Source organism: Acomys russatus, chromosome 6, assembly GCF_903995435.1.
Source record: "Acomys russatus chromosome 6, mAcoRus1.1, whole genome shotgun sequence".
Classification (NCBI taxonomy): Eukaryota; Metazoa; Chordata; class Mammalia; order Rodentia; family Muridae; genus Acomys; species Acomys russatus.
The window spans coordinates 77,717,338-77,731,588 of NC_067142.1; the positions used below are offsets into that span (position 1 = coordinate 77,717,338).

Genomic DNA, 14,251 nt, shown 5'->3' on the forward strand with positions numbered 1-14,251 from the left:
TAGAGGACTAAGGAAAAGGCTGGACCACTTCTGAGACCCTTCTAGTATTTATTATCGCCATTACAGTAATAGGCCTCTTCTAATCCTATCCTTCCACAGGGCCCACCTCCAACCCGGGCTCCTCCAACCTAGGACCAGGTCGCAACTGCGCACAGAGGAGAAGGCTGCGGTTCTCAGGTGGTGACAGGTGCAGCAACTTGGCCTCTTTAAGAGTGAAAGATTTTGACCTTCCCGCAGCCTCACTTGGCAGCTAGCAAGAAGCTTCTGTGCAAAAGAGCGACAGCACTGAGGCAGAGTACCGGGAAGACCTCGGAATATACAGTGTGCCTGGCCTCGGGGCTCATCCCAAACCTAAACTCCAGTTCCTCTGGTTCCAAAGGTGATGCGAGCTGGTCCCAATGCAGCCAAGAGGGCGTAAAGGCAGAGTCGGGCTGCCTTCTGGAGGAACCCCACCGGCAATCAGCCACTCGGATTGCGCCCCAGCTTCCGAAGCGCGTGAATCTCGATCTTGTGTGGACCCAAGTCCCCGAGGCCGGCGTTGAGACGCTCTTGGCTGCTGCACGGGGCGCCCGGGATGCGGGGGCGCGCCACCCCATCACTCCGGGACCCAGGCGGAGATCGGGGATCAGGAAGCAGGGAGCTGACCCCTGGAAACCAGGCTGGGTCTACGGCGCCCCCCACCCCACAGCCAAGTCAGAGCAGCAGAGAGCAACCCTGGCAACAAGTGGTAGGCATGGCCTCTAAGGCAAGGCTACCCCGGCGATTGCCGAGTAGAGCACACCCGCGCGCGGTTCGCGGGCCTGCGACCCCCTAGGCCTGGGGAGGGCTGTGGGACTCCGACCCGCGCGGCCACCGCCGCCACCGGGAACCAGCCGCCCCGCTGTCCCGCCGCCCCGTCGACCCGCACTCACTGCTGCACTCTTCGTCCGCGCACACTTTGAAGTCCGAGAAGCGCCGGCCGGGGCTGGCGTCCGGCTGGCCCGGGACCCACCGGGGCGACCCGAGCAAGAGCAGCCAAAGGAGCAGCCCCGGCGCCGCAGCCATGTTGTGGCCACCGCGGGTGACGCGGAGGCCGCCGGCAGGCGGTGCTGGGGGCGGTGCCGGGGCGGGCGGGGCAGGGGGTGGTGCCCGGGAGGCAGGCAGCTGAGAGTAACACGTCTGCAGGGACTCAGCTCGGAATGCGCTCTGACTTGGAGGAGGCCTTGGTGTCCCTCCTGAACTGCTACCTTGACAACCACCGCAGGCACCTTCCCCTCGCCCAATCGCCGGCCTCAGATCCAGTGACCTCACAAACGACCTTCCGCGTCACCGGGTTCGTCACTCCGCATCTCTGCGCCAACCCAACAGGTTTGGCCTTCCTCCTTCATCTTTGGTCCATTCTAAACAGCCCTCCCTCTTCATCTCTTCCTCCAACTACAGTTCTTAGTTGTGAACCGACAAGTCCCACACAGGACTGGCCACAGTGAGCAACTGATCCAGGCACATATCCCTCCACCCACTTCAAACTCCATGGGGCTTCTTTGGGTCCTCTGTCACATGATCCTCTTTTAAATGTTGATGGAATAGTGGGTGAAACTGTAAATTAGAAAGTGTCCTCTGCCCAAGATCTTGAGATTCCTGTCTCTGTCCATAAAGGAAGAAGTCATTTAGCACCAATGTGTTCAACTTCCATCTCCTCTGCCAACACTGTAGGCCAGACCAACTTCATAGCTCATGTTGCCAATAGCTGCTGTCTCAACTGCAGCTCTAGCGACATCTGTAAAGATAAATCCAGCTGTGTTTGGCCTCTCCTTAAGCCTCCCTATAACTCTATATTTGCAAATAATGTGCAATGGCTTTACCAGACTGCAGTATTGGTTCTAGAGGCGACCTTCCTGCCCAGGCAAGGCTGTAATGCCTATTCCTTTATGGTTCATCCCTTTCCTACTCACAATGCCCCCCTCTACCCATTAGGAATCAGAGGTTCTCTGTATTACAAACCCTTAGTTTTTAGTTTTAGGTTTTGTTTTTAGATTTCAGTAAAGAACTTACATATTTTGATACTTTTATAGCAGGGCCATTTCTGGCTTTGTTTTCTCATTAAAGTGTTTTGGTTATATTTTAGATTTATTTTTATTTTATGCATATGGGTATCTCACCTGGAAGCATGTCTGTGCCCTACATGTATGCAGTTCCAATAGAGACCAGAAGAGGGAGGCAGATCCCTAGAACTGCAGTTATATATGGTTTTTGGGAGGCAATTGAACCCTGTGTCTTCTGGAAGAGCAGCCAGTGCTCTTAATCACTGAGCCATTTCTCTAGCCCTGTTTTCTTTATTTTTTCCTTTAAAGGAAAACAGGGTTTTTTTAAAACAGGGTTTTATATATCCCGACCTGGCCTTGAACTTGCTATGAAGCTATAGTTCCAGTTGTTAAGTGCTTGTTCTTAATCTACAGCAAAGAAACACAACAAAGTGAACAAACCTCCATGCAGGAAACTATCTCATAAAAGTCTAAAGGAAAAAGTAAAATAATTCCCAGCCCTACGAGGATCAAGAGCTTACTGAGGCTGAAGCACACAGTAGGACAACACAGTGCACAAGTAGGACACAGGCTAAAGTGAGGGCAGACAGTTGATGTGGGGACCAGCTTTGAGATTACTATCTGCTGGATGCAGGGAGGGGGGCTGTGGAGACCCCCACCAGTGCACAACTTACTTCTCCTGCTTGTCTGGTTTGTTAAAAGCTATTATGCAAGGTCTGATGACCATACCTCCTGACATAGGAGCCCTGTAACAGCTCGCCTCAGAAATAATCAAGGCAGAATCTTGCAGAATGCCAGTAACTCTAGTCTGTCAGAATGCTTTTCAGTTAACAGATCAGAAACTATTTTCCTAGCCAGTAGGACTGATCTACACTACTTTCTAAGTCTAATGGCCAAAAGCACCACACGGCTTAGCACTCAAGAGCACACACTGCTCTTGCTGAGGACCTGAACTCGTTTGTTAGCACCAATGCTGGGTGGCTCACAACTGCCTGTACTCCAGCTGCAGGGTACCCAACACTATCCTGTGACCAGCGCCCATGTGCACAAGCCTGCACACAAACACGCATGCAGATACACATAATTTAAAAATATTTTGAAAATCAAAAGTACCGTGCTTGTTTTAGGAAGACTAGAAACTTTTTGAGTTTTCTTTTTCTTTTTTCTTTTTTTTTTTGTCTTGTTTTGTTTTGTTTTGGTTTGGTTTTAATTTTTTTGAGACAGTGTCTCTCTACAGATCCCTGGCTATCCTTGAACTCACTACGTAGAGCATGCTGGCCTAGAACTCACAGAGAGCCACCTGTGTCTGCTTCCCAAGTGCTGGGCATAAAGGCAGAGAGCAATGTGCTTAAAGGAAAATGAGGAGACGTCATCTAACTGCAGTGAAGGCTTGTAGACAGTGACAGGAGACAGACCGGGTGGGGAGCAGGAGACAGGTTATGAATGCCCTTAAAAACCAACACAAGAGTATAGACTTAGCAGAAACACAGACAGCTATGGGGCTGCAAGTAAAGAGACCCAGTGACAGAGGTGGATGCAAGGGAGCCTCCTGTTCTGAAGAACACAGAGAATTGGGGTTTGTCTCAGGCTGACTCCACCCTCACAGCTAAGAAAGCCCCATCACTGTGCTCCTTCTATGGGAGCAAATCAGATACAAGGTCATATTTCCTGCCAGCACTATTTGTTCAGCTCTGACAAATATTATTCTACTTTCTATCATACAAAGAAAGAACCTCAAACATCTGCAATTGCCACCAACACACGGGTGCATACGTGGGTTCCTGTTTCAGGCTGGGCCGAATTTACCTTGGCACCATTTTCACTGAAGTCAAATATTTGGTGTTTTGCAACAAATGCAGAACAGATTTCAGGGTGTGGCCTGTGCAGCCTAGGCTCCACAGAGCAGACTGCCTGGCTTTGTCCATTTCATTTTCAGATACACACTACTTCCTTGGCAGAGCAGCAGCCTTAGAGGCAGGGGATATAATTAGCTGGAGGACAGGACTAGCCAGCTGAAGGCCTGGGCTAGCCAGCTGAAGGCCAGGGCTAGCCAGCTGAAGGCCTGGGCTAGCCAGCTGAAGGCCTGGGCTAGCCAGCTGAAGGCCTGGACTAGGAGTCAGTTAACCATGATGAGCCATTCATTTTTTTAACTCTCGGATTCTTTATAAAATTGGGGTTAAGGTTAAAATTTTACAGTGATTTTTAAATAGGCAAAAAAAGGACTAATTTGTGCTGATTAAATAGCTAGACAGCAAAATCCCAGACTGCTAAGGCAGTAGTGTTGGTGGATGCTGCAACATGTCTTAGCAAACAGTTACTTTGAGAAGATCAAAGGTGCTTTTGTGGAGGAGGCATGCAGAGCCAAGAAAGAGGAAATATATTTTTTAAAAAAGGTTTATTTTTAATTATGTGTATGTGTGCTTGTCTCCATGTTTGAGTATGTGCATGTGAATACATATGTTCATGGAGGCCGGTCTAGAGCATCGGACCCCTTGGAGCTGGAGTTCTAGGAAGTTGTGAGCCACCTGATGTGGGTACTGGGAACTGAACTCTGGTCCTCAGCAGAATCAGTTGGTGTTCTTAACTCCTGAGCCATCTCTCCAACCCTAGAAAATACACTCTTGAGGGTAAAATACAGCTGAGCGACATGGACGAAGGCACATGATGATGCCCTGGAGGCTTTTGCATTTCAATTGGTACTTGCACATAAAATTATAAATAGGACCGTATGTCCCTTACGAAGACTTGAACGATAAGCAACTGTGCACAGGAAAAGTAAAAGTTTTCTGTGACTCAGTGTGAAAGGCCATTCCTATCCGAACCCCTATGGGAAGTGAAATGGGTCAGAGTACTTGAAGTTCCAATGGCTTAAAGACGGGCTCTGTGAGTGGCCAGCTACTGCCCTTGTTTCTGGTTCCCCAGAACACAGTGTCCGATGAAAATATAGTTACCAATTGCAAGTATAACTTAAAATTTTAGAAGTCATACTAGAAAGTTTAAAGGTTAACTTAGCTTTTTCTCACAAGGTTTCATATTTAGCTCAGTAATTAGGTATGTTTACTGTCTATATAGAAACTGATTTGCCGTTCTATTCCCATGATGATTTTTAAGTATAAAAGCAAAATGTAAGCGAATATACTATTTTCTAGAGTTTTCAGCTTTGGCCAATGGAAGGTGTTGCTAGTGTGACAGACACCACTCAATCATCTCGCATGGTCTATTAAGTTTCATGTTTTATTTCTTTTTTAAAAAATGATTTTATAATTATTGTATTACATGCATGTATGTGCATATGTATGAGTGCACACGCAGGTACGCACACACACACACACACAAACACACACACACACACAGCCAGAGGGCAACTTTTAGGAGTTGATTCTCTCCTTCTGTGGGTTCCAGGGATCAAACTTAGGTTATTAGGTTTCGGTGATGCCCATTTTTACCTGCTGAGCTAGCTGACTGGCCTTGTTACTTGTTTTCCCGGGAGCTGTAGAATTTGCATGGTAAATCTTCTAGTGAGATCTCTGTCCTATCATGAGGGAATTGCTTCCTTCCTTCCTTTCTTCTTTCCTTCTTTGCCTCCTTCCTTTTTCTGTTTCCCATTTCTTTTCCTTCAGTCCTGTAGACCATCTTGTTCATCTTAACCTTGATCTCTCCTCAGTTCCAGCACCACAGGCTTACTAAGTCCTTTATACAGGTTGTGTGCACTGGCCTTGGGGGCACACACACTTACACTCCCAACACTCAGGAGGCCAAGGTAGGCGGCCAGTCTGGTCAACATAGCAAGAGTCCCATCCTGAAAACAAAGAAAAACCCATAGCGAGTTCCAACAACGTCTTGCTCAACACTGCCATGTGTTGTTTCAGTTATTTTATGTCTGCCCTGAAACAGCTTCTACACTTAAAATTTCCCTGAATCCAACCTCCAAGGTATTTATCACCTGAGTAATCCATAGAGACATGTTTCTTTTTCAAGTTCCTTGGAGTGTGATGTGGCTTTAATTTTCTAATTTTTGCTGCCTAAAGGAGCTGACAGGTCAGGTCCAGAGCTAGGGTAGCCAGAAAGAGGTCCAGGTACAACATCCTGGACTCAGGAAAAGAATGCTATAAGCACAAGGAGAGGTAGAGCTTTACTGCCCTGTGATGAGACACAAATGTTTGTATACCCTAGACCGAAACACAACCTCATGTCAGGACCGGATAACAGCCCAAAGTGACAATCGTACCAAAGTCCGCGTTGGTGAGCCAATGAGTTTATTGAGGTTACTTACTGTAGCATGGATGACTCCCAGGCAGCTACATTGCTGAAAAGCCCTCTTCGACTAGGGTGATAGCTCCTGAAGCTGTGGCCTTGGAGTTCTTTACATACCTTGCAGCCACCACACTAGGGTGGAAAGTCTCCTCTAGGCCGCTCTATCCTCCCACATCGTCCTCTCTATATCCTTGTGGAGCGGGGAGGGGGAAGGGGCTCTGTGAATCCTGAAGTTTCAACTTCCTTAGAAATGTGTAGATCATTTGAATCTTTCTGCTTCTGGGTTAACTCACTCATTATGATCATTTCTCGCTCAATCCATTTATCCACAAATTTCGGGAATCCCTTGTTTTTAATAGCTGAGTAGTATTCCATAGTGTATATGTACCACAGTTTCTTTATCCATTCTTCTACTGAGGGACACTTAGGCTGTTTCCATGTTCTGGCTATTATGAATAAGGCTGCTATGAACATGGTTGAGCAAATTTTCTTGTTGTGTGCTGGAGCATCTTCTGGGTATATTCCAAGGAGTGGAATAGCTGGGTCTTGAGGAAGCCCTATTCCCAGTTTTCTGAGATAGCACCAGATAGATTTCCAAAGTGGCTGTACTAGTTTGCATTCCCACCAGCAATGAAGGAGTGTTCCTCTCTCCCCACATCCTTGCCAGCATGTGGTGTCGCTTGAATTTTTGACCTTAGCCATTCTGATGGGTGTAAGATGGAATCTCAGAGTTGTTTTGATTTGCATTTCCCTGATGACTAAGGAGGTTGAGCATTTCTTTAAGTGTTTCTCAGCCATTTGATATTCCTCTGTTGAGAATTCTTTATTTAGTGCCAAGCCCCATTTCTCTATTGGGTTATTTGTTGTTTAATTTCTTGAGTTCTTTATATATTTTGGATATTAGACCTTTGTCAGATGTAGGGTTGGTGAAGATCTTTTCCCAGTCTTTAGGCTGTCGCTTTGTTCTCTTGACAGTGTCTCCTGCCTTACAGAAGCTTCTCAGCCTTATGAGGTCCCATTTATATCTGCATACTAGCCCAAGGGGCATGTCCCACGAAAGCCTTCACTTACGAGGAAACTGGGACAGAGGGAAGGACATCCTATTGGGACTCTAGATGAGAGAAGCATGGGAGAATAGCAAAGTAGAAGGATCCAGAGGGTCCTAGAAACCTACAGGTAGAACATTATGATAGGCAGATTTGGGTCCAGCGGTCCCACTCAAACTAAGGCACCAGCCAAGGACAATACAGGTGGTAAACTTTAAACCCCTACCCAGATCTAGTCAATGGTCAGAACATTCTCCACAGTTGAGCGGAGAGTGGAATATGACTTTCTCACGTACTCTGGTGCCTCACATTTGACCACGTCCCCTGGATGGGGAGACCTGGTGGCACTCAGAGGAAGGACAGCAGGTTACCAAGAAGAGACTTGATACCCTATGAGCATATACAGGGGGAGGAAATCCTCCTCAGGAACAGTCATAGGGGAGGGGAATAAGGGGAAAATGGGAGAAAGGGAAGAATGGGAGGATACAAGGGATGGGATAACCATTGAGATGTAACAAGAATAAGTTAATAATAATAAAAAGACTATAAAATAAATAAATTTAACTTTAAAAAAAAAAAAGAAAGAAAGAAATGTGTAGATTGTTACTTTCTGACTCTCATGAGCCTTCCTCTAGGAAGGAAATCTCCAGACAGCAGTTACCAAGGTATCTTTAGGGCAAGTCTTTAAAGGTGCCTTGTTGATCTGGAGATCTGGTTGTCCTCTTTACTCATGGTTGTGCTATAATATTGCTGTTAAACAGGCTTGGTATGGTGGCACACACTTTTAATCTCAGCAGTGAGGCAGAGGCAGAGGCTGAGGGCCAGCTAGGGCTACATACTAAGACCTTATTTAAAAAAAAAAAAAGTAAATATGGAGTAACTTTGCAAGGATTATGCCCTCTGAACAACCAATAGATTAATGTAGTTTCTCTGGCACTTGTCTCATGTGCATCTTGCCGGTGGTGGTGCATGCTTTTAATCCTAGCACTTAGGAGGCAGAGCCAGTCAGATCTCTGAGTTTGAGGCTATCCTGGTCTACATAGAAAGTTCTAGGAAAGTCAGAGCTACACAGAGAGAACTTTGTCTTGAAAACCCCCCAAAAAGGAGCTGGAAAGATGGCTTAAGTAGTTAAGAGCACTGGCTGCTCTTCCAGAGGACCCAAGTTTAACTCCCAGCACGCACACGGCAGCTCACAACTGTCAGTAATCCATCCAGCTCAAAGTGATTTGACACCCTCACACAGACATACATGCAGGCAAAACACCGATGTACATTTAAAAGTGTTTTTTAAAAGACAGGCCCCCCCAAAACCCAAACAAACAAAGCACAACGAATCAAACAAAACACCCAAAACACAAACCAAAAATCTATATTAAAAAAAGAACAAAATAGCCGGGCGTGGTGGCGCATGCCTTTAATCCCAGCACTCGGGAGGCAGAGGCAGGCGGATTGCTGTGAGTTCCAGGCCAGCCTGGTCTACACAGAGAAACCCTGTCTTGAAAAATCAAAAAAAAAAAAAAAAAAAAAAAGAACAAAGTATATCTATTAAAATGCTAAAACAAAACCATAACCTGAGCAAAAGAGATTCGATATGCTGGCTGTAGGAAGCAGATGGGATCCAGGTGTAAAGGTGAGCTTCTAAAACTGGGTGTGGCGGAAGCTGGGCTTTCTGTGATTGGTCATCCTCGGTACTTCGGAAGATGTCCAAGGAATCTGTGACGGTTAATCTTGGCTGTCAACTTGGTGAGAATTAGAATCGCCACAAATACATTTCTGGATATGTCTATGAGGGCATCTCCAGAATTTAACAGAGAAGGGAAGACCCACCCTGAATTTGGGTAGCATTATTTTATTGGTCTGGGTCCTGGACTGAATAAAAAGAGAAAGCAAGCCAGAATAAATGTGACCATGATTCTAGAGTGTTGAAAGAAATGAGACCAGCTGTTTCACACCCTTACCACCACAAATTCCCCATTAAAATGAACCATCCCAGCAAACTGTCAGCCAAAACAAGCTCTTCCTAGCTCCCGTTGCTTTTGTTGTTTTAATTTTTATTTATACATGTGTTGTACGTGTGTGGGCATCTATACCACATTCACGCAATGACTTTGGAGGCCTGGAGAGGGTGGATGTTCCATTCTCCTAGAGTTGGACTTGCAGCTGGTTATAAGCCACAAAGTGTGGGTGCTGGGATCCAAACTCTGCTGCTCTGGAAGAGCAGCAAGTGATCTTAACTTCTGAGGCATCTCTCCATCCCGCCTGTTCGGTATTTTGTAACATCCCTTAGAAAAATAATTAGTAGCCGGGCGTGGTGGTGCACGCCTTTAATCCCACTCGGGACGCAGAGGCAGGTGGATCGCTGTGAGTTCGAGGCCAGCCTGGTCTACAAAGTGAGTCCAGGACAGCCAAGGCTATGCAGAGAAATCCTGTCTTGAAAAAAACAAACAAAAAACAAACCAAAAACAAAAAGAAAAGTAATTAGTACTAGACCCAATGGGAACAGATCACACAGCACAGTTGGACTTCCGAGGTAACTGTTCTTTACCTATTAGATTCTCAATAAGAACAGATAACTATCACATTACTGGAGTCACTGACGGAAATTGAATATATAGGTTGTAGGCTCTTGTATGCTGCTTCACTGTCCTTCCTGCTGCTGCTGCAGGTTAGATCTGCTAGAACAGGTTAGATCCATTTAAGCGATACCTTTTATTTAACTCCATCTATCCAAAATGGCATATTCAAGCTGTAATAGGTGTAAAAAGATTAATGGGCCACTTTACATTCTTTACTTCCTATGAAGTCTCTGGACTCCAATATTTACTTTAACCTTACAATGTATCTCAGTTCAGATTAGGCATGTTTAATTATGGCCATAGCACTAGCACATGATTATTAAAAATTAACTTTAGGCCTGAGCGGTGGTGGTGCACGCCTTTAATCCCAGTACTTGGGAGGCAAGGGCACGCAGATCTCTGTGAGTTTGAGGCCAGCCTGGTCTACAAAGCTAGTCAAGGACAGCCAAGGCTACACAGAGAAACCCTGTCTCCAAAAACTGGGAAAAAAAATGACTAGGGGCTGGAGAGATGGCTTCTACCTCTGGGCCCTGCCTCCTAGTTTTAGAATGGTAATACTAAGCATCCATTCCAGCCACTGATTAGTTGAGAGCCCTGATGATCTGTCTCTGGAAACATCATCAGATACACTCTCAGTCTAGGCATTTTAAGGAACGCAGACTGAGAATTAACATTAACCATTACAATTTAGAAACAGACAATATAAACTTCCTATAATCTATAAATGTTCACAATAGTATTCAACCTTATCAGATTGCAAAAAGAAGAAGAAGAAGGAGGAGGAGGAAGAGGAGGAAGAGAAAAATGAAACTTTCAAAGGAAAAAAAAAAGCCATGAATAATAAGATATCTGTGAGACGGCACATGTTAGAATTGGTTGAAATAAAATTTAAATTACTGTGTTGAATGGGTGTAGTGGCACATGCCCTTAATTCTAGAACTCTGGAGGCAGATGCAGGTGGATCTTTATGAGTTTGAGGCTAGCCTGGTCTGCCTAGTGAGTTCCAGGACAGCCATGGCTACATAGTGAGAGCTTGTCTTGAAAAAAATTAAATTAGTCCAAAGACTTAGTGGAAAACATAGGTATGGTGAACAAATAGGGCCTATCAGGATATAAGTGAAAATTTTTTGGAAAAAAATTCTAATACAGAAGTAACAATATTTTGGGCCTGGAGAGCTGGCTCAGTGGTTAAGAACATGGGCTTCTCATTCGAAGAACCTGCGTTCAATTCACAGCAGTTCACAACTGCCTTTAACTCCAGTTCCAGGGGCGCTGGCACCATCTCACAGATGTACATATAGGCAAAACAGCAATGCACATAAGATAAGTTATTTAATAAATTAACATAATATTTTAAATTAAAAAAAATAATGGCACAGGCTTATCAGAAGATTTTACACTGCCAACCAACCAAGGTTAATTTGAAGACAGACCAACAGGAATTATCAGGTCTAAGGATCATAAAGAAAAAAGTGAGCCGAGATTCTATTACAATCTCTTACTACTAGGTGGCGTTACACATAAATAATGGGGAGTCCTCAAAGTATTTGAAAGCAGGGACATGATTAAACAGAAATTAATCTGAAGCAAAAACAAATGTTTACAAACATTTTCAAATTAACAAACAAGCAACTTATGGGTGTAGGAGACTTGATGTGTATAAAGTCTAATAAAAAAAAAAATTCAACCTAGATCAATATGCCACTGCCAATACATAATCAAGTAGAGAGAAAAATGAAAGCAGCCAGAGACAAGTGGCCCACACCACCAATCAGTAAAGACAGTTGAGGTTTAATCTCATCAGAAGTCAGACTAAAAGTCAATGGGAATGTTTAAAGAGCTGGAAGGAAAAAAACCTGCCAGCCCAGTGTAAATAGTCTTCAAAACTGAAACGAAAACAAGGACACTAGCGACAAAACTTCACCACTGGAAATTCTAAAGGGAACCCCAGAATTAAAATTGGCTCGCCATGTGGAAACAGATCAACACTTATCTTATACTTACTATGTAATGAATTTAATTATTTTAAAAATAAAAGTCATTTATTTCTCCTTACTTTATGTCTGGACTTAGCTGAATGGTCTTCTGTGAGTCTATGGCTGAACTCACAGGACTTCCTTCACATGAGCTGGGTTAAAATGGCCTCCTTCCATTGTCTGGTGGCTGTTTTGTGGTGGCCACACTGATTGGAATAGATCTACCCCTCAGTTAAATTACCTAGTCATGAATTCTAAACTTGTGGGCAGGAGTACTCCTTTACAACAAAAGCCAAAGGTGTATCTTAAAGGCCAGGGCAAGAATAGATAGAATACCATTTGCTCATAGCTCCTTAGTCAACACTGCCAAACTTAGCGCCTAAAGCTAACCACCATTTGTCACTCAGGGGTTGAACCGGAAGTTTGTGTCGGGCCTACCTAGCTCACTCTGGCTATACCTGTTGTCTCCTGGAACTACTCACATAGCTGCATTTTGTCAAGGAATGTTCTAAGGTCTGAGATCATTGCCTTTTTATCTTTTTTATGAGTCTTGAACCAAGGCGCTGGATGATGGCTGTGCTCTCCACATGGTGCTAATATGCCAGGAGCTCTTTATCCAGACTCTTTCTCCAGAAGGCCAGGGTGGGTTTCTTTCACCCTGGTTCAGGGTACCAAACAAGGAGGGAAAAATGAAGCTGTGTCTTTTAGAGCGGATTTTCCTCAAGTCTCAGCATAGGGTAGAATCCTAGCCCATGTATTTCAGGGAAACCCATGGTTGGATAAGTTTTCTCTATGCTGCCATGCAGGTTGGCTCTGTCTCTATGCTTTTATTTTTGCCATATTTCCCTTTAACTCATACTTTTATATTGGAGTGTAGGCTATTTGTGATGTTTTTAATTGCTTGGTTGTGTGAAGCTTTTTTTTTTTTTTAATACAGAAAAAAAATACAGAAAAGGTCGATGGGGATAATATTTTATAAGACATAATCAAAGCTTTTAGGAAATGTAGTTCACCACCATTGTTAAGTTGCTCCTTTAGTGAAAAGCATTTGTATTTTCCTCTCCATTGAAGCACACATTCTTTTAGGTTGGGGTCTGGAAAGGTTTTGTGTATGTTCCTTCTCAACACATTTTCACTCAGAATTGTACTGTGGCGAAGGGGAGTGGTAAGAAATATAGAGAGAATGAATTTTATCACTTTTTTCTTTAATATATTTTATTAATTTATTCATATTACATCTAAATTGTTATCCCAGATTTTTATCACTTTTATTCCAAATGTCAAGAGATGTTTGAAAAATTTGATATCAAAACATGCCCTCCCCCCCTTTTTGAGACAGGGTTTCTCTCTGTAGCCCTGGAACTTGCTTTGCAGACCAGGATGATCACCACTGCCTAGTATTTTCCCCTATTTTTATGAGCATGAACAAACAGTCAGTTGAGTCATTTTGATGAACCAAGCTTCCAGATGACAATCTGATCACCATCTTACTGTGTGTGTGACCACCTCTCCTTGGCCACATCATCAGTTAGTTTAGCTTTGCCTGTAGTTAAGAGTTCAGGTTTAATCCCAGCACTTAGGAGGGAGAGACAGAGGCAGGTGGATCTATCAGTTTGAGGGTAGCCTGGTCTACAGAGTGAATTCCAGGATACCTGCTCTATGTTGAGACTCAGTCTTAGAAAACCAAAACCAAAATAAAACAAAAACAGCAGCAGCAACAACAACAACAACACCAAATCAGGCTTAGGGGCAAGCACCAATGACACAAAGAACAGTATAAAAAACTTTTCTCTAATGCTTATGGCTACTGCATATTTGTTTATATAGAAAACATAGGATAAACTATCTATAGCATTAAAAAAAAACAGTCTTTGTACAAACTCTTTTCACAGACCCTTTGATTTCCACGATACTCAGTTCCATCCCTGAGCAGTAAATCCAGAGTATTGGAGGAGTCCATGCCTCATTTATGCAGCCTTCATCATGCACATGTCTTTTCTCCCATTAACTGTAAAGTTGCTTTTATGCTTTATTTATGCATAGTATTATTAAACATGCACATATATGCGTTCATTTATGCATTTATACCCTTTAGCTTTTACTCATTAACGCTCGTTCACATCTCTTGTGCTAGTCTGTCCATTTAACAGATCAGTTCTTCAAATAGCATTTTTGCATCTCTGGTCATTCTCTACGGTCATCTGCCCTAAACCTCCTCGATGGAAATCTTCCAATTTCGTAACGGCACAGACTAGGATGTAAACCTAAGCCAAACCAAGGTGAAGGCGGAAATCAACTTTCACTTCCGGTTTATTTTCACAGTCCTCTTCAGAGCCGGAGAAGCTCCTCAGCATTCCCATAGGCAGTGCACAAGAGAG

General features: G+C 44.1%; 1 protein-coding gene across 1 annotated transcript in view; it reads right to left on the reverse strand.

Annotated features, from left to right (window-relative positions):
* Window positions 1-1,084, reverse strand: part of Mia3 (MIA SH3 domain ER export factor 3) — a 40,507-nt gene extending 39,423 nt beyond the window's left edge. The window contains exon 1 of the mRNA XM_051148066.1: window positions 912-1,084. Within this exon, the coding sequence (XP_051004023.1) occupies window positions 912-1,044 (133 nt within the window). The 5' untranslated portion in view covers window positions 1,045-1,084. The remainder of the gene's footprint in view (window positions 1-911) is intronic.
* Between the last annotated feature and the right edge of the window lie 13,167 nt (window positions 1,085-14,251).